General features: G+C 39.5%; 1 protein-coding gene across 9 annotated transcripts in view; it reads left to right on the top strand.

The window, feature by feature from the left end:
• The first annotated feature begins 3578 nt into the window (after positions 1–3578).
• Positions 3579–21623, top strand: part of dclk2a (doublecortin-like kinase 2a) — a 67807-nt gene continuing 49762 nt past the window's right edge. For 2 of the 9 annotated variants that reach the window (XM_046871951.1, XM_046871928.1), the window contains exons 1-2: positions 3581–4755; positions 11880–12220. In XM_046871951.1, coding sequence (XP_046727907.1) covers positions 4335–4755; positions 11880–12220 — 762 coding nt within the window. In that variant the 5' untranslated portion in view covers positions 3581–4334. Of the gene's footprint in view, positions 4756–11879; positions 12221–21623 lie in introns of all 9 variants that reach the window. The other 7 variants (XM_046871970.1, XR_006928344.1, XM_046871920.1 and 4 more) reach the window with 7 other exon arrangements.

Raw genomic sequence — 21623 nt, 5'->3', positions numbered from 1 at the left:
GGTTGGATAGATAGATAGATAGATAGATAGATAGATAGATAGATAGATAGATAGATAGATAGATAGATAGATAGATAGATAGATAGATAGATAGATAGATCAGTGGTTGGATAGATAGATAGATAGATAGATAGATAGATAGATAGATAGATAGATAGATAGATAGATAGATAGATAGATAGATAGATAGATAGATCAGTGGTTGGATAGATAGATAGATGAATAGATAGATAGATAGATAGATAGATAGATAGATAGATAGATAGATAGATAGATAGATAGATAGATAGATAGATAGATAGATAGATAGATAGATAGATCAGTGGTTTGATGGATGAGTCAATGGACTTCAACCCTTTCCCCTGTAATATGGGATTTTATAAACCACATTTGCATAGTGGAGCATGATTGGCTCTTCAATGTTGTGATGCAATAACACTCATGTCACATACTCAAATTTAAATGCTAATTCACAGCTCCTCAACAAAGCATTATAAAACAGTAAAAATAAGAATCATGTTTTGCAAGTTATGTAATAATCAGACCGTTTGTATTATGATTATGATCTTTTTGTGCTACAGAATTTCATCCTCTTTCTATTAGAATAGCATGAGAGATTATTCAAATGTATTGCAATCCTCAGTCTTATGATTCTTTATCAGCACTAATTTTGCGTCTCTTTAACTTTTCCTCTTCTCAGAGTGTGAAACTGCGCTTTGGGAGGGATTAGCGAGCGTTTGTGTTTGTGCACTCGATTTCCTCTTCCCTGGGACATTTCCTTCCCTTCAGCTCTATCCCAGCTGAGTGCTTTTTTGATTCATAAAAGAGCCTCCATGTTGCCAGTGTGTAAGATCACAGCTCACACTAAATTTACATCGGTATAAAAGACTGAAGCACATGTCCCCGAGGTGAAGTGATGCTGATCAAAGATAAGTGGATTAACAACAAACAAAGTATTAGAAGGATTTTGACAATTTTTTTTTTCATTGTAGAGCTCAGACTATTGAAAACAATAGACAATCTTCTGTTATTACATTAGCGGGATTGTATAATTTGCTATAACAATAGGCTGTGCACACAGGCAGTTAATATAAATGAACTAAAAACATGCAGTTTTGGAAGATAAAGATGGAAGGTTTCATCTGGTCAATAATTAAAAAATGTGCAGAATATATCAGGGGATGGGGTTGATTTCTTTTCAGCCCAGACAGTAGATTTATCAAGTGATATTATAGTTTTATACATATATCACATATTACAGACTGACCACACTGTCTAGATTTTATCTCCATCTTGGCATTAACATGTCATCACTTGAACAATTATAGAACGAATAAAGATCTCCAAGCCCATAGTGCAATATAGTATAGAAAATGACAATAGTTTAGTTGAAGATATCCATTTGAGTGCAAGCGAAAAAAGTTATGGTGCAGTTGGAGAGAAAATAATATATAAACCAAGCATGGATTCTGTGAATAAAACTAGAAGAATAATGGAACTCTGTGGTTCTTCATGGTTTGGTTTTGAATCTTTGTGTATATTGAGAAGAAACACAACATTAATCCAGAAGAGTGTTACAGCATAGGGAAGCATATAGCTTCAAGTTGACCTTTAGCTGTGTGTGTGTGTGTGTGTGTGTGTGTGTGTGTGTGTGTGTGTGTGTCTTCCCCAAACTGTTACCACACAGTTGGATGAAACACAATTGTACAGGACGTCTTTGGATGCGGCATCATGAAATCTTCCCTCCGTTTGAACAAGGAGACCCAAACCTGTTCCAGCATGACACTGCCCCCATACACAAAGCCAGCTCCATGAACATATGCTTTACATGAGTTCCTGTGGAAGATCTTGAGTGCCTGCTGTAGAGATTTGTCCTCAACCCTACACCTTTGGGATGAATTGGAACGCTGCACTTCAGGCCTCTTCACCTCTACATCAGTACCCGACTTTACTAACACCCTCGTATTTAAACGAGCACACATCTCCACAAAATCTAGTGGAACATCTTCCCAGAAGAATGGATTGATGGATGTTATAATAACAGCTAAATAGGAGTAAATGTAGATTGTGGTGTTTTAAAAAACAGCAAGCTTTTTGTCCAAATAGTTTATAATAAGGATCTATAATAATTATTTCATGTAACAAATATTAAAGATCTTGTTTATCAAAGTGATCTGGTCTGATTTGGACTAATAATAATGGGATTACAGTAAAAATCTTTGTGGAAGAGAAAAAAAAAAACAGAAATTTTTTAGGTGGGCTGGGAATTCTGAGTCAGATCGTCGTTTTTCCATGTGGGAGGTGGGAGGCGAGAGTTCTTTACACAATGTTTTGCAGGAGAATTTCACTCTTAAGCATGTTACAGATGTTAGATGTTCAGATATTAGTTCATTATCGTTGAATATTTAGTTCAATATCATTGTTGGCTCTTGGACAAAGTCACATTAAGGATCTGGGAAGCCATAACAATAGCCTTTCTTCATTATTATGTCAACTTCCCTTTCATCACCCACACTTTCAAGTCAAGTCAAGCAGCTTTTCTTGTCATTTCAACCATAAATAGCTGACGCAGTACACAATGAAATTTCTCCAGAACCCCGGTGCTACATAAAACAACACAGACATCACACAACATAGAGTATATACAAAACACAGAGTGAAGGACGTTGTCCTCGTGCGTCGTGTGCAAAGAGTGCAGACAAAAGACAAACAGACAACACAAAACAGTGTAGGACAGATACACAAAACACTAAATAGTGCCGCTAGCAAACCTGGTGTATAATGTTTTATAGAGTACAATGTGCAAAACAGTGTACTTGTAAATATAAACACACAATTTAAACACAAAAAGTTGTGCAAAACAGCATGTAAACAGTTATAGACGGAATAGAAATATGATATCAAATGGGTGGTGCTGAAAGCAAGGAAGTGTGTGTGTGTGTGTGTGTGTGTGTGTGTGTGTGTGTGTGTGTGTGTGTGTGTGTGTGTGAATCGAAACAAGTATTGAGTGTGTTTGAGTTCAGATTTGTAGCAGCTCAGTAACACACAGTTGTGTGAGTGTGTGCATGTGAGTTTCAGTTCCTGGTCTGTGTGTTGAGGAGCCTGATGGCTTGAGGGAGAAAACTGTTGCACAGTCTGGATGTGAGTCAAGTCAAGTTTATTTGTATAGCGCTTTTCACAACAGACATTGTCTCCAAGCAGCTTTACAGAATGTAACAGTGAAGGTGAACGATGTTTATTTATCCCTGATGAGCAGCCATGGTGATTGTGACCAGGAAAAACTCCCTTAGATGTTATGAGGAAGAAACCTTGAGAGGAACCAGACTCAAAAGGGGAACCCATCCTCATTTGGGTGACATCAAGAGTGTGATTATAGTCTTTAAACAATACAGAACACTGGAGAGAGAGAACTAACATTAGCACTGGAGTATAAGATTATGAGTAATGTTCTTTCTACAGTCTTATACAGATCATTTGTGGTTATAAAACTAGGAGCTACTGAGCAACTCATAAAATAGCTCAACATCTGCAATCATCACAGATCCAACACCAGCTTCTCCATGCCAGAGCTTTTGGAGGGACCAAAGGCTTCAGAACTAATAGAGCACATCACACACATCTGGAATTTGATCTGCAGCAAAGTAATAGTTCAACAAACACTGAGAGATCATCAAAACATCAGGATCCTTGAAGTGAATTGTGTAACCTTCAGCCAATGGTGTGTTCAGAATCTTCTCTGTATGCTGATACTGTAGACTGATGAAAAACTCAGGATCGGTTGATGTTCATCACGATTTGTTACTGCTCTGGTCAGTCGTGAGAGGGTGGTCTCGGAGAGGGCGTGTTTTACTGTGGAGGGTTGGGTTTTTTTTTGGAGACGTCGTGAGAATGAGAGTGTGTGTGTGTGTGTGTGTGCGTGTAATCGAGTGCGCCCGTGTGTGAACGGGATGAGGCTGGAATAACGGAGCGCCTGCTTGGACTTTGGAGGTCTTCGTGGAGGTCTTTTAGGATGTGGAATTCTTATCTCCTAGACATATGAAACTGTTTTGGGTTTTTTTTTGTTGTTGTTGTTTATTTGGGAATCCGGTGACAAGTTTGGATTTATTTATTTTTTTGGTAATTGGATTTATTTTCCGTGCATGAGGAGCATTTTGGTGGTCGGATGTAGTAAACGTTTAAACCTAGTAGTCATCAAGAAATTTCCTTCTGAGTTGATGAGCTTTACAAGGCGGTCCAGGTGACGCAGAAACCGCGCCGCTTCATCCAGCCGAGACGCACCGGAGACGCGCAGAGCTCCATAAGTTCGCCCCCCCGGTCCACGTTCTCTGGAAGCCATGGCTTTAAGTAGGAACATCGAGTGGGAGCACTTTGAGGAACGGGAGAAGACGCCGCGGTCGGGTCGCGGAAGCGCTGCGGGCTCCCGTGTAGCGTCCCGGGGCAACGGCAACGGCTACGGCTGTGGGTCGGTGGCGAGTCCCGCACACAGCGCGCACTGCAGCTTCTACCGGGCGCGCACGCTGCGCTCCCTGGCTGCCGAGAAGAAGGCGCGGAAGGTGCGCTTTTACCGAAACGGAGACCGCCACTTCGAGGGCCTGGCGTACGCCGTGTCCGGCGACCGCTTCCGCTCACTGGACGCGCTGCTCGCCGAGCTCACAAGATCCCTATCGGACGGTGCGAGCTTGCCGCAGGGAGTGCGCTGCATTTACACCATAGACGGAGCGAGGAAGGTCAGCAGTCTGGAGGAGCTTGTAGAGGGTGAGTGTGTGTGTGTGTGTGTGTGTGTGAGACAACTTCAGCATGCACTGCATGTCGTGCAAAACATCATGCATTAAAAAAAGTAAACCATTCATTCATCATTCATCCAAGTTAGCAATCTCGCCTTCTTCAGTTAAAGTTAAGTTCCATGTTCTCCTGCACAACTAATGTTACCTACAATAAAGAAATTGTTAAAGGTCCAGGGTCCTGTTTTGGGGCTTGAAACCCTGACCTTCTGATCATGGAGGTGGTAGCTCAGTGGTTAAGGCATTAGACTATGGATTAGAAGGTCATCTGATCACATCCCAGTACCACCACGCTTCCACTAGAGCAAAGCAGTTAACCCTCAGCTGCTCAGTTGTAGGTTGCTCTGGTTAACGGCATCTGCCAAATGCTATAAATGTAAATGCAAATGTGATCAATAACCTGCTTATACTTTTTACAAGCTACTCCAAGCTTGGTGTCAGAGAACAGTGTCAGCTATGATAGAGCACTCAGGGCTCAGGGCTTTTCTCAAGGGCCCAACAGTGGCAGATTGACAATACTAAGGCTTGAACCCCTGATTGTCCAATCAATAACCCACAGCCTTAAACACTGATCTATTACAAGTGCCTCAGTGCACCAAATCTGCCAGGAATATTATCAGTATACATTTATAATGTTAATTATACAAGCTGCTGATCAGTCATTCTAAGTTTAAGATCTTCAAGGAGCATGGTTTACATGCTTTGGAGAGGAAGATCTTGAGTGGCCTGCTATAGAGCTTGATCTCATCCCTACTGAACACCTTTGGGATGAATGTGAACGCTGACTGCACCCCAGGCCTCCTCACCTACATCAGTACCTGCCTTTCGTATTAACCTTGTGGCTGATGAACACAAATATCCATAAACACACACCAAAATCTAGTGAAACATCTTCCCAGTAGAGTGGAGGAAATTATAAGAGCAGATTGGGACTAATTGTGGAATGCAATGCTCACATACTGTACTCAGTACCAGGTGACCCAATACTTTTGCTTTTGGCATGTGTGTGTGTGTACATATATATATATATATAATCCTCAGAAATCCTCTAAAATATCACTAGAATGCAGAGCCCTTCACTCATATTGACTCTATTATTGTGCAACTGAGTCAATAGAATTGATTCATGTCCAGGGAGCAGCTGTAAGTGCTGGAGAGTTTTTAACACTCACGCTGTTAAGAGTCGAACATTTCAGAACCATGATCTCCAAATTTATATTGCACTGCGAGATCAATTCCTGCCTCCAGGGTTTATTTCCATGAAGTGATTCCATGAGTGCTGTGATGTTACTGATCACAAGGCCATGTGTTGGAAAGTGGGGCAAATTTGTGTCAATGTGAAGTGAATCTAATTCACAGACCCACAGCGTATAATCTGACAACCAGGCTTTCAGCATAAAGCTTCTATCATGCTCAGATACTTATTTAAGAAGCATGTCAGAAAAGCATAATGCAGCTACGTATAAAAAAAAAAAAAAAACGTCATTACCAAGGATGGGCCATCACTTCTATCACAAAATCCCTGGTGGTCTAGTGGTTAGGATGTGGCGCTCTCACTGCTGCGGCCCGGGTTCGATCCCCGGTCAGGGAACCAACCCCAGCCATTAGGGTTGCATAAACCTTAGTGCCGGTCCCAAGCCTGGATAAATGGGGAGGGTTGCGTTAGGAAGGGCATCCAGCGTACAAACATGTGCCAAATCAAACATGCGGATGATCCGCTGTGGCCGAAAGAAAGTTTACTCCAACCAAGTGATGCTACCGTGCATTCGACACCCAGGCCTTCAGTGGTGTCCTACCTGAATCAATCCACCTCTTAATACAATCATTATGACACCAAGTCTATAGAAACCATCAATAATATATAGACACACAGTATAACAGAGCACTGCATCACAGACAGGAATCTCACACAGTGTGAAAGTCTCCTTTCACTGTAGCCACAACTGCACCACCCACATCCATCATCTCTAGCAGAAGCATCGATATTAACCTCATATTTTTTTGCATTATTTCACATTGCGGTTTTCCTGTGGAATTGAAATAGATGGCAAATTCTGTGTTTTTGTCCAATTCTACAGGAATATAAAACGCAAAAGTGCAGTATACAGTAAATGGTTATTGAAAAAGCTTAACAACTATTTTAAACTGTTTTGATCGAACTTTCCACATGATGTCCAGCTTTTCTTGAAAAATCCATCTTGTAAATGTGTCTGCAACCAAGTCAATTTCTTTTCCTCAGTCATTGCTCTCTGATTGTCCAATCAAAAGACGTGAAAATGCTGATGGGTCCAGGCGCCTTGGAGCGGGACTGGGAGTAAGCAAATCACAGTAACACAGCAAGAGCTTCAACCAAAATAGAGTTAATGGTAAAAAAAAAAGCCTGCAGTGCTCACAGTGCTGGTCTTATGCCAACACGATTGTGTAGAAACTTAATACTGAGAAGCTATGAAATGAGGAAACTGGACTATTGGAAATAATTGAATACATATTCAAGGACAAAACATATATTAAAATATATAATATATTGGACTTTAGCCTGGCAGAGAAGGCCTTGCTGACCCTGATGGTCCACCACTGAGAAGTTCACTCTTCAGGATTTCAATTCTATCGCAACCATGACTTTATTACTGAGCCCATGTTAAAGCACAGACAGCAGCTGATCGTCCACAAAGCCTGTACATTGTATATCATGATGACAGAGTTCCATTTGACGTCCTATAAAGACGAGTAATTGTGACGTCTCAGCTGGACACCAGAAGAACCCTGGCTCGGTGAGACAGGCTTCAGGATTGCTAACCGCAGTGGGAATTTCACACCTGAGTCCCGTGTCAGGGCCTCCTTTGTGATCGTAACCAGTTCCAGCCCCTTCCTCATGCGTTAAACTGCTCATTTGTGTCACTCTTCTCATCAGTAATGGTGACCCCCATCTGGAGCAGACCGGCTAAATTAGCCTTTTGTTAATTTGTCAGCTTAATAAAGTCTGGTGCTTTGGGAGTCTGTTAGCTTGTTATGTGGAAAAGGAATTGGGACATTTTTTTCGACATCAAAAGCTAAAGTATATATTCATAGTTTAAAGGTTGAACCATTAAGCCAATTTGCTGAAATCAGGATCGACTCCGAAGTGTGTTACACAAGATACATTTTTTTTATCTTTACACAGTACTGTCATTTTTTCATACATTTTTTCAACCCTATTTTCCAAACTCTTTAAGCTAATTGGGTTAAAAAAAATGCCATTGTTTGATTTGGAAAAAAAAAGTAGTTTAACCCAGTTCATGCTGTTTAAACACATGAGGTTTGGATTTTTAATCTGAAACTCAATTTGTTCAAAAAAGACCACCTTGCTGATTCATAGACACTGAAGGTGTACTGCGCACAATGCGCTAGTTAGAAAAAAAAGAACATAGAAATACCAGGTTCCCATTACTTCTCTTTCTTTGCACTGAGCGATTTAATAATACAAGAATGTTTACATTTTCAGATGACAGGGCAGCTTATTAAAATATTCTTGTAAATGGTTTAAATGTAATTATGGTGTTTTAAATGACGTAAATCGACACCAAACGGTACTTTTGCTATGTTTCCACACGGACGGTTTTAATTGACGGATGTGTGCATCATGGCGGATTTTGGTGCTTGATTTGAGACTTGGCGCTTCAGTAAAACTTAAGGGTTATGTGGTTATAGTGCATAGAGTGCTATGAGAGAGAGAGAGAGAGAGAGAGAGAGAGAGAGAGAGAGAGAGAGAGAGAGAGAGAGAGAGAGATGAAGAGTCTATAAACGCTTACTCCCAGCTTTAACCTCAATCTTTGTATCTTTTATACTCTCAGAGCGACGGATATCATCCTGGAACAAAACACACAATAGCTAGGTAACAGCTATATCATTACTAACTAGCCCCACATCTATATTTCCCAGTTACCTAGCAACAGCATTTTCACACTACTTTATTAGCACTTCCGCAGCAAGTATTTCGTGATTTGGTTTTTCAAAAGCACTCGGAAAGTGCCGGAAGTTCATGGTGTATCGTGAGAGTGAGATCGCACTGATAATGCACCGATTTAACGATGTGCTTTAAACTGTTTTTAGTTTCTTCCTTCATCTAATGCTCAGTCCCTGTTTGACAAAGGTCCATTTTTAGCGCAGCTGCATGTGGAATACGTTGTGCCAAGCTGTGCCTACTCTTACACACACAAACACACACACACACACACACACACACACACATATAGCAAACTCCCACTAGTTTCTTCAACTGTGTATCTGAAGACATTTTAAATGTAAAATTGATACACATTAATGCAGAACAAGGGAATACATGCACATCCATCCATCCATTCTTTAGTTGTCTCTTCCTGTGGTTTCTATTTACCACCCGAGTGTGGATTTGAGAAGGCCTTTGGGAAAGGGAGGGCTCGATTTAGCGTCGTTACCCTGGAATGTCGGTGAAAATACTCGGGACAGAGGCCAACACCGCAAGACTGAACCAAAAGGGAAGAGAGAAGAGAGAGCCTTGATGTGCTTCGCATTCCACCCGGACGTGTGAACCGTGTGAGAGACTCACTGTACCCAGAGTCTCCCAGTAACGCATGAACAAATTCCAATAGCACTTTTCTTCCAGTAAGCAAAAAGTGTGTGCTAGCGAGACAGAAGAGCTGTGAGAGGTTTGATCGCAGATTACTTTGCGGCTGTCTAGTGAGAGATTGTGGCTGGTTATAAAAGCCTCTTTCATCGGCTGGGCAAGTCTTTTTTCTTTAGAGATACATGATGAGTGAAGGAATTAGCATCTCCAAAATCAGCTCTTCAGAATCAGGTTTATTGGCTAAGCGTGTTGACACACTCAAGGAATTTGGTTCTAGCTGTTGGTGACTCTCAAAAGTACAGACACGAATAACAACATTTCGCTTACAGACAAAATTATAAAAGACAATACAGACTGAACGAGACTATTTGGACAATACAGGATAAATAAGCCCAAATATACCGAGTTTATGACGAATAATAAAGTGCAAAAAGTGTGCATTACATACGATAAAGAAGTTACTTTAGGACTTTTGTACAATATACAGTAGGATGAAGGATTCGTTCATTTTAAACGAGTCTTTCATATGACTCAGAAGAACGAGTCTTCTCAAAGAGTGTTTATTTTCTACTGGACACAAAGCATCGCAAAATCACTGTAGGTAATGTACAGGAAACAGAGTTGTGTAGTTTACCTCTCTACACTCTTCTTTTCCAAATCGTTTGGTCTTTTATCACATTGCCATGTGTACTATGCAGTGCATTACACAGAAAACAGAATTGAGTAGTTTACACTTGACTCTTTTTGTCCAGTTCGTTCTTTCTTTTATCCCAAGACTCCTATAGACGCTACACAATGCAATAGATCAGATTTGTTGCAGATTTGTTACAAGATGCTACAAAATGCACGAGATCATGTTTTTTTGGTCTGATTCTTGACATTACATTACAATACACTTGACAAAAGAAACTAACAATACGGAATAGAAGATATGAGAAGTGAAGCTACTCATTCTGTTTATCATTATTTGTCTTTGGCTGCATTGTCATTTTTAATTATTGGTACTCTAGTCATGTAATGGTTTTGTGTATGTAGACGTGTACATTTATTTCTGATTCAAGGAACGAAATGAACCAAATAACTCAAAAAACAAAAACGATGAAAAACTGTGTTGAACGAGATTCTAAGATCCAAACCGATAAAATAAAAAAAATGTAATCGTCTTAAAACGTAAATTCGTATTAATTGGAAAAAACTGAAAAAATTGCCTAGCCCTAACTCGGAGAAACCTGGGTAAATTCTGCACTACACTAAATGGATCAAAGATATATTGGGAAACCTGACTTCTCCAGCAATAAATAAATAAATAAATAAAGATAGATAGATAGATAGATAGATAGATAGATAGATAGATAGATAGATAGATAGATAGATAGATAGATAGATAGATAGATAGATAGATAGATAGATAGTACAAGTAAACAGTTATAAGTCTATGGCAGTGAGAAATGTGCAGAAACTGCTGTAAAGGAACAACAAGTAGAAGGTAATAAGGCTTTGACATTAAAAAAATCAGCAAGCTGAATAAACAAGTACACTAAATATATATAATAATATATATCAAATCAAATGACTGTATAAGACTGTAGAAAGATCATTACTCATAATCACACACTCCAGTGCTCATGTTAGTTCTTACTCTCCAGTGTTCTGTATTGTTTAAAGACTATAATCACACTCTTGATGTCGCCCAAATGAGGATTTGGCGTTGAGACAATGTCTGTTGTGAAAAGCGCTATAGAAATAAACTTGACTTGACTTTGTGTTGAACATTTTCTTGCAGACTGACTGGTGTATGTGGGGGTATAAAAATTAATATAGCATTTAGCAGACACCCTTATCCAGAGCGACCTACAACTGAGCAGGGAAGGTTAAGGGCCTTGCTCAGGGGCCCAGCAGTGGCAGCTTGGTGGTGGTGGGATTTGAACTCGTGACCATCTGATCCAAAGTTAAATGCCTTAACCACTAAGCTACCACCTCCCTATCAGATTGGACATAATCAGATCGGACTTAATCAAAATAATTGTCGTGTGATGAATCCAGAACAGATACAAAAAGTGGTGAAGATCAAAAATGGCAGACTTATGGCTGAGTAAATGACAAAGACAAAAGCAACTGAGCGTATATAGGTAGTCCCCGAGGTACAATAGCTCGACTTGCGATTTTTTTTATCTTAGCAATATGACAAAATTGTAATTGCGGAAGAGAAAGTGACAGTAAACTGACTGGCTTTGATGCCTGACAGGAAATGGAGTTTGAGTCTGGCAGAGGCCTGACAAATATTCATCAGAACCTTTTATCCATTTAGTGTTACATTGAATATTGTCGAATGTCTATAATCTAGTATAATATTATATAGTATGTTGGACTTCTGATCAAAAGGTCATGAGTTCATGTGTTAATATAAACATCTGATTTGTAGCTCCACTACTGTCAGAGCTGTTTTTTGAGAAATTATTTTACCTTCACATTAAGAATTACAGCCCTAACGCTTTCCCTGTTTTCCTCTCTGAAAGGTGAAAGCTACGTCTGCGCCTCGAATGAACCCTTCCGCAGAGTGGACTACACCAAGAACGTGAACCCCAACTGGTCTGTGAACGTTAGGGCAGGTACCTCACGTTCTCTCTCCTCTTTACCCATACTAAAAAACGAGCTGAGGGAGCGAGAAAACAAGGACTTCATCCGGCCCAAGCTGGTGACGGTGATCCGGAGCGGGGTGAAGCCACGCAAGGCCGTACGCATCCTCCTGAACAAAAAGACGGCACACTCGTTCGAGCAAGTGCTCACGGACATCAGCGATGCCATCAAGCTGGACTCAGGAGTGGTGAGGAGACTCTACACACTGGAGGGGAAGCAGGTAGGAGGCTAAAAGAATAATAAGGAATTGAAACTAGTCAAATATAAATAAACTTTAAAGTTGCAGCTACCAGAGGATCCCCGATAATCCTGTAGTATCATTCACAAAAGTTCAATCCGGAATATTGGGAATGTGAATTGGGGTTGTTGAAGCAAATACACTATATTGACAAATGTTTGTGGACCGTGCTCTTTTTAAAAAGTGCTTTTGTTAGAACCTCAACTCATCTGGGAAGATGTTCCACTAGATTTTGTGGAGATTTGTGCTCATTTAGTTCTAAAGATGTGTTAGCAAGGTCAGGTATGGCTGTAGGTGTAGTGAGGAGATCTGGGGTGCAGTCAGCGTTCCAATTCATTCTAAAAGTTTCAATAGGGTTGAGAACACAGCTCTATAGCAGGAGATCTTCCACTCCAACCCATATCGTCATTAAGCTGACTTTGTACAGTGAAGGGAAGTGAAGGGAAAATTGTATTTCAGTGGATCTAGAGACGTTCTAGACAATTGTGTGCCTCCAAGTTTGTGCTAATATTTTGGGGAAGAACCACATATGGCTGGAAAAGTCAAGCTTCCCAAGTGTTTTTGCCCACACAGTGCATATAGTGTCACAAAAAACGCATCAGTTGCTAGAGCATACAAAAGGGACTTTCCTCGTTCACATCTTAGCGTTTAGCATATAAAACCATTCCTTTCATGACATTAGCCACGAGGGAGTGTTTTGATTTAAGAGGCATGTGATAGCATTATTTACATTTAGATCATCCAGCCTTATGCATCAGCAGCTGTTAACGACCAACTGCTCCTTCCTTCCTTTGAGGATCAGATGTACGAAAAGAACTCTAGTCATGCATGACGAATCAGTCATAAAGCTCACGGTCAATTAAACATCCTCCAAGTGTCAGTTGAAAAAGCCTCCTAATGCACGTTTTACAGCTTGTAAATATTTTAGGGAATAACGTTATTAAGTATTAAAAAGAAAACGAGAGCTGCATTGCAGCATCCTGCACGATATATACACACAGATGGGCTCAGGATGACTCACAGCGTAATGTGCCAAGGAACTCAGGCATGACTCGAGAGCTGTGTTTAACTTCAAGCTGCCTTTTTTCTTTTTTAATTTGTTCCTACATTATGAAAGCTTTTGTTTTTCATTTCATTTATTTCCTAGGTAAGGAAAATACTTAACAACAGGTCATTAGAATATAGAAGCTTTAACTGTTACTGCCCCGTAGTGAAAAGTAAGATGTGTGTTACTGTGAGTTTTATCACTGTTTAGAGTTCTTTTAGAAAGCATATAAAACACTTTATAGCTTGCCAGCTAGCTTTGTTCAAAGTTAAGTTAAAAGTGCCTTTGTTGGAATTGTTGGAATTCTTTCTTTCTTTCTTGCTTTCTTGCTTTCCGCCTTCGTTTGACAAATTATCGCTTTTTATTTTGAAGCATATTCCTGAAAAGTATAATTTTCCCATGTCTGATAATGATGACGATGATTATGCTCATTCTAGTGTAGTAATGGCAAAAAGACGAGTGGTGTGATACACACAGTATCAGGAAATGTTAACATTTTTGGAACGCTAGTCGACCAATCAAAATAGTGGAACTAGTTTCAAGTACAAAAGTATTTTCCTTTTAAATGTACTTAAGTATCCGAATTACTATCATTTATCATTGCTATAATGTTCCTATTATCATTTTTGTCACAAGACTTTGCCTAATTAACTCAGTTTATGTGAAAAGACTCTGTTACCTGTAGCACATCAATCTATTAATAAAAATATATTAATGAGTCAAACACTGATTGATATCTAGTACAGTGATCATGAGCCCAAAACCTTCTTTTTAACTCCTTCAAGAAAGATCTGACTAATTGACTAAGATATTATAAGTAAGATATTTGACTGAAATGTAGTGAAGTAAAAGAAAAAATCTCCCCTAATGGTGAAAAGCTACTTAAGTACAGTAACAAAATTGATTCATTCATCTTTAAGGAAAATTATTGAACCGGTTTCTTTATTTAAAATGAAATGGTGAAAAAATAGTAATTGTCTAAATTGGTGCCATATCCACACAAGAAAAGCCTTCTACTACATTTGTGCTATTTTTCAGACACTGAAAGTTTTATGAATACAGGTAGTCTATGATTTACAATGGAGATGCGTTCCGATGACCCCATCATAACTTGCAAATATAGTAAGTCAAGACATGGCCTGGCCTACCTACTACTTAATTTAGCAAAACAGAACAATTTTTACTACCGTACTGTATGGTACGGATTGTGAGTGGAGGGAGGAGCTTATGCTGCTTTGTTAAAATGTTGTTATAGTAAGATCGCAAAATCGTTACTTGAACCATCGTCTGTATACTGTGATCAGCAAATCCAAAAGGGCAGGCAAAAATTCAAAACGTGTAACAGGCTACGGTCGGGCGATCGGCAAACAGTACAATGGCAAAACCGTGAACAAGGAGAAGAAAATAAAAGAGAACCATGAGACTAGCAACGAGTGAATTCACCCAGACAAACCTGAAACCAGAGGGGTGCATATTTACACAGAATAATCGACAGCAGCGTGAACAAGTGAGGAAAGTGACAAATGACAAGTCGGGGAAGAAACAGAACAGAAATTGAACCAAAGATGCGCATGGCCGCATAAACACAGACGTGAATAAGTCTTTAGCTCTGTGAGCCAGAAAACACTTCACGCTGCCAAGAATGGAGTGAGGTGAAAATCATTTATACAGTTGTCTCATTTATACAACTAAGCAAGGTTGATGGTTTAGAGCCTTGCTCAAGGGCTTAGTGGTGGCAACTTGGTGGTGCTGGGGTTTAAACCTTTCAGTTACAGATCAATATCTTAACGACTGAGCTACCATGTCTGCCGCATGCTGTTATATGATTGTCAAATGACTGACTTAAACCCCATGCGTGATTCTTTTTTTCATTTATTTTTTTTAAAGCTTTTCCCACATTAGGAGTGTTTTCTGCCATAATTTTGCCTCTTTTGGACCAAATTTGAAATGTCAACCAAACATTAGACACAGTCTGGCCGTTTTCTTTATCTCTTATTCTCAAGTCGATAATGTGTCTATGACGCTGCCTGAACCCAGAAAAACTCATCATTCGAATGCTACGTGACTTCCACCACCTCAGCTAGCGATTTAGGAATACATTGTGTTCAAACAGTACATACAAACAGTGAGGATTTGGCATCAAATATGGTTAATTTCGGGTGTTTAAGGATCAGTGTTGGTCGTTGTGAGCAGTCTAGCTTCAAAAGTATGCAAAATGTAACCATCTTTATCTAATACTTGTGCATTATTTCACATTTGAGACCAAATAGTTATGATAATGTACGTTGGGGTTCATATCGGGCGTGAGATATGGACTAATGATTGGTGTATTTAAAATAATATGAGAATATTATTAATGTATGATTTGTATGATTATGAATAGAAATTATTTAATAAATGTATAATATATACATGTATATATATAATTGAATACTTGTCTATTTAGATTTTTGTAGCTTATATATCTATATTTTAAATGGTATATTATATTAGATTATATACGATTATAAGTCAAGTTTTCAACTCAAGTCAAGTCAAGTTTATAGCACTTTTCACAACAGACATTGTCTCAAAGCAGCTTTACAGAAATCAACAGTCAAGGTGAATGGTGTGTATTTATCCCTGATGAGCAAGCCGTGGCAAATGTGGCAAGGAAAAACTCCCTTAGATGTTATGAGGAAGAAACCTTGAGAGGAACCAGACTCAAAAGGGGAACCCATCCTCATTTGGGTGACATCAAGAGTTTGATCATAAATCTTTCAACAATACAGAACACCGGAGAGTGAGAACTAACATGAGCACTGGAGTATAAGATTATAAGTAATGTTTTTTCTACAGTCTTATACAGTCTTTATGGGTATAAAACTAGGAGCTACTGAGCACAACATTTGTGATCATCACAGATCCAGCACCAGCTTCTCCATGCCAGAGCCTTTAAACACTCCAGGAGGTCCAATGTCAAAACTCCAAACATGTAGTGGGATCCAATTGGCACTGGTACGTCTCTAGATGGTTCGGGATGTTTGCGAGTTCGGCATCCACTTTTTTTAAAGGTCCATAATCTTCATGAGGTGGGAGGTGACTGGAGCTGGCCAAACCTCAGAGTGTCTCGGGATGGGGAGAGAAAGAGAAGCAGTGGAGAGAAATTAGCGTAGCTGCTGTTCATGATATTAACAGCACAAGTTGATAATGTGATCAGATGTTCTAGAGCACAAGGTTATGATGTGAGACGTATGTTATGTGTAGGCTTTGCTAAAAAGATACGTTTTTAATCTACACTATACTAGATTATAACAATGGGGAAGTGGTAACTTACTGGGTTACTAATCAGAAGGTCAGGGATTCAAGCCCCACTCTCAGGCCCTATTGTTTGTATGTATAGCCTTTAACTCTCTGTGCTCCAGGGATGTATCATGTCTAACCCCGACTTCCTAACATTGCTGGTATATGCAAAGAAAGAATTTCACTGTGTTGTAATGTGCATGTGACAAGGAAATAAAATACTAATATGTAGTATTGCAAGTATAGTTATTTTTTGTCTTTTTCTTCTCATTACTATTGTTGTGATTAACAAATGATTTAAGCAGCATCGAAAATTTAGGAACAACCTTCTTCTGAGCGAACTGGCCCATATTCATGTGCACTTGAAGCAGTGATACAAAATATGCATCGATTCTCGATGATGTCGATGATGTCGAGCGGTTCAGTGCTTATGCTAACACGACGTCGAGCAGGAGTTGAGGCAAGCGCCATAACTCCCGCCATCGCTCTGATTTCCATTTCAGTCTTTCTGTGGAATTGTTATTTACTTCTGTTTTCACATATATTTAAAAATGTAATAAAATCCACTTAAATATTTATAGACCAGTAAAATCTCAAAGATTTATTGTCAATCTTTGGAAGCAAAAATAAGAGAACATAATTAACTTTATCAGCAATAAGTCTCCAGAGCAAAGCACAGGGCTTTCAAAATCACAAAACAAAACAAAGTAAGCAATAGGGTATAAAGTAAGCATTTCTGTCAGCCAAAAATAAAATGTTGAGCAGACGCTGCAGTTATGAGCAGAACAATGATGATTGTGCAGATCTCACATAGCAGGAGTCACATTGCTGAAAGCTTTTGTGGCACAAACAACAAATGACTTACAGCTTATATGTTCAAATACACTTCCTGAGAAAAACCACAGCGTCTGAGAATAGATGAAACCTGAACTACTTAATTACTGTTTCATAGCTACTAAAATTTATATGAATGTCTACTTGTCCCTGGGAAAGAGGTGGGGCCTTTGTCTCATTCTAAATCAAGGAAATGTGGACTCTGTCTTTCGGTCTAAATAAAGGAGGTGTGGCCTCCGTCCTTCTTGGTCTAATTAAAGAAGATGTGGCATCTATCTCTCTTGGTCTAAATGATGGAAGATTGGCCTTTGTTTTTCTCAGTCTAACTGAAATAGGAGTGTCTGATGTCTCTCTTGTTATGAATGAAGGAGGTGTATCCTGTTTTCTTGGTCTAATTAAGGTGTGGCCTGTGTCTTTCTCTGTCTTAATGAAGGGGTGTGGTCTTTGTCTCAGTCTAAATGAGGGAGGTGTGGCCTTTGTCTTTCTTGGTCTAAATGAAGGAGGTGTGTCCTCTGTCTCTAAGTGTAAATGAGGGAGGTGTGGCCTCTGTCTTTCTTAGTTGAAATAAGAGGTGTGGCTTCTGTCTTTCTTTGTCTAAATGAGAGAGGTGTGGCCTTTGTCTTAGTCTAAATAAGGAAGGCATGGCCTCTGTCATTTTCAGTCTAATTGAAGAGGTGTGGCCTCTGTCTTTCTTCGTCAAAATGAAGGAGGCGTGGCCTCTGTCTAGGGCTAAAACGATTCCTTGAGTAAATCGATTAATTCGAAAACAAAAAAGCATTGAGGCAAATTATTTAACTTCGTTTAGTCCATTCACCTAAACACGTACCATTATTACTGATGCACCACTTAATAGACTCTGGAGCACCCCGGGGTCTCGTTTATAAACATGACTTATAAACATGGTGTAGTATTGCTCTTCAATTAAGTACTTCTTATCTGATTACTTGATTCATCATTGGACTAATCAGTAGAATACTCGATTACCAAAAGAATCAATATCTTGGTCTAAATTTAAAAAAGTCTGGTCTCTCTTTCTCAGTGTAATTAAAGGAGGTGTGTCCTTTGTCTAAAGGAAGTTTTATTGATGGGGTTTGCGTCTGTGTCTGTAAGTCTAAATGAAGCTGGATTATCTCTCAGACTATCATGGTTAGTTTTTGGTGCTACGCTCTGACTGGATCGCAACATAAATCAGATCACCTGTCTTCAATCAGTAGCATGTATTTTTGGCACTGCATATCCATGGAATACATGGAATTCCAGGAGTTGCTTGAAGTTGGGTGGTGACTGCATTCCCTAAATCTGTCTCTCCACCTGCTACTCTACAGCTAAAAGTTGAGCATGTGGCTCTCTTCTTAATCAGGGTGGATTTGATGCTGCTGTATGCCATCGTTTCAAGGAGGATACGTTTTCTTCCATTTGTGTTTGCACTATTTTAGTCTCCAGTGCTGTTAAATTCTGATTGATGTTTCTAACTTCAGTTGCTGTGGAGCGTTTCTCAGATCAGAAACGAGATTCTCAAAACTACTTGTTCAGCCTCCTCATATCATCACTAGTGCACATCACAAAAGCAATTTCTCGATGTTTTGAACAAATTGTGAATGCTTTGGCACAATAATTTAATTGATTGTGTACAATTGTCTGCTGTTGATCCAAATATATTATACAGGTTTTACCTGAATAGTTTTAACCCCCAAAAAATCTCAGCATCACTTCATTAAAAAAGTCGTTGAATGCAGAATGTTTAATCCAGTTTTCATAATCTGTCAAATTTAAATTTCTATTAAACTTGGCAACAGATCATCCAATGATCAACTAGTTCTCTAAAATAGGTCAGTACAGTACAGTAAAAGTGCGAATCCTGTTCTCTTGCAATCAATATCCCACATACAGTAATGTGTACTTTTGCACTGTTGAAGTTCATCGATGCTGTACAGAAGAAATTCAACCTTGAGTTTTCTCAATCACTGTAGTCCAATCCGTAGTTTACATCAGCGTGACAAAGTGACTGAAAGTTTTGACGATCTTGTTTGTAAATAATGACAAAAGGACTTGTTATTCTGATAGCAATTCGATGTTCATTGACACAAATACCTACTTTTAAGGATTTTGAGAAAAGTACAGGCTTTTGCAAGAAAATGTTTGTACAAATTGATACTGGATTGCAACAATTAATGATGATTGGAGAAATTGAAAAAAAGTGTAACTTGAAGATGCTGGTGGGAAATGTGCAGTACAAGAAAGAAAGAAAGAAAGAGAAAGAAAGAAAGAAAGAAAGAAAGAAAGAAAGAAAGAGAAAGAAAGAAAGATGCACGCATCTGTGCCATATTTCTAATAATAATAAAGCTGTTTGTGTTCCTTCTTGTGCTTTTTCTTGTTATATTTCTCATTTTAACAATAGTTGTCAAACTCTGTACAGAACCGGAAGCTTATGTTACAGTGAATGTGTGTGTGTGTGTGTGTGTGTGTGTGTGTGTGTGTGTGTGTGTGTGTGTGTGTGTGTGTGTGTGTGTGATTGTGTGTATTTGTGTGTGTGTGTGTGCGAGTGAGTGTAGATGACAGAAGGGGTCATGGGTATTTGGTTAACTCCGGAATGTCATACCTTCCTCCAGCTGAATCAGTGTGGAGTTTGAGGCATTTCTGCTTGTCACTCACGATTACAGCACACGTTTCCTCATGGCCGAACACATGCTGTAAGGCAGTGTCTCCTAAAAGTAGGCCATCGAAATGCCCGCAGTGCAAAGGGATGTCTGCTGCTCATGTTCATCTAGTTAAAGGCACCTCATTTGCAGATCAGACACAAGCTACGTTTTCAATTATTTATGCATTCTACACATATATAATCACTGATGAGTCTCACACATTAACCTGTTTGTCGCATACAGTGTAATACAAAACTATATGCATCGATAATGACTGTTTTTTTTAGCATGCTGGCATGCTAACACAGGGGCTAGTAAGCTGCCATCTGCTCCAGAGCATTCTGAGGCCAGGGTTTAGCAGGGGGAGGGGGGGGAGAGACCTCAGCTGGACTCCAGGCCGAGACTCCATCCAGCTTAGTGGTAATTAGATCTAAAATCTGCGAGGGGGCGGATTTCCACTGCAGCTGGCAGGTGGAAGGCATTGAGGCTAACACAGCTCTGCTAATAAAACACATTTCAGTCCAACAACACTGCAGATTAGAGCCATAGCCAAGCGCTAATATGGATGAAGTGGGTTTTTTTGTGTGTTTTGCTTCTTCAAGTTAATGACCAGGGCTACGATTTGTGAAAAGCCAACTATGAAATGTGAAATTTCATGACTCCTGGTGCAGTCAAGTGTTTAAAAGGTTTTTCGGGTTGATCTGGGTAGAATAAAATTACCAATTTGATCTATTAAATCTTTCATGATATTGATATTCTTTTCAGAAATAAAGCATTTTTTTAATGTAGGAGTAGATGATATGAAAAAAAACAAAGCAAAAGTATTGGGACACCTGCCATTTTTTTCCCCACAAACTGTTACCGTGAAGTTGAAGGCACACAATTGTATAGGATCCATCTGAATGTGGAAGCAAATTCCCTTCACTTGACCCAAACCTGTTCTAGCATTACAATGCCCCTGTGCACAAAGCCAGCTCCATGAAGATATGGCTTACATGGTTTGGAGTGGAAGATCTCCTGCTATAGAGCTCTGAGCTCACTCCTATTGAATATTGCTAATCAGTCATTCTAAGTTTAAGATCTTCAAGGAGCTCAGGGGCATTGCCATGCTGGAACAGGTTCTGGTTTCCAAGTTCATATATATATATATATATTCTATAGAGCTCTGATCTCATCCCTACTGAACACCTTTTGGGATGAATTAGAACTCTGACTGCACCCTAGGCCTCCTCACCTCACCTATATTAGTATGAAGATATGGGCTAGAGTGGCCTGCTATAGAGACCTGACTTCTACCCAAGGCCTCGTCACCCTACCTTAGTACCTGGCTTTATCTGAATGAGCACAAATCACAAGCACACTCCAAAATCTAGTGGAACATCTTCCCAGAAGAGTGGAGGTTATTATAAAATGGGGACTTAGTATGGCATGGGTTGTTTAAAATAGAAATGGGATGTTGTGATGATTTTGCAAGTTCTTGCATAAGTTATGCTTTTTTTATGCAAACACACAGTCAGACATTTACACCCAGTGACCCATTCGACCCATGTATCATGGTCTGAAACCCCTTGACCCCAAGGTCTTC

The sequence above is a fragment of the Silurus meridionalis genome, chromosome 2, assembly GCF_014805685.1.
Source record: "Silurus meridionalis isolate SWU-2019-XX chromosome 2, ASM1480568v1, whole genome shotgun sequence".
NCBI classification, from domain to species: Eukaryota; Metazoa; Chordata; class Actinopteri; order Siluriformes; family Siluridae; genus Silurus; species Silurus meridionalis.
The sequence above is the reverse complement of the archived record's forward strand: the minus strand, read 5'-3'. Positions and strand labels throughout refer to the sequence as shown.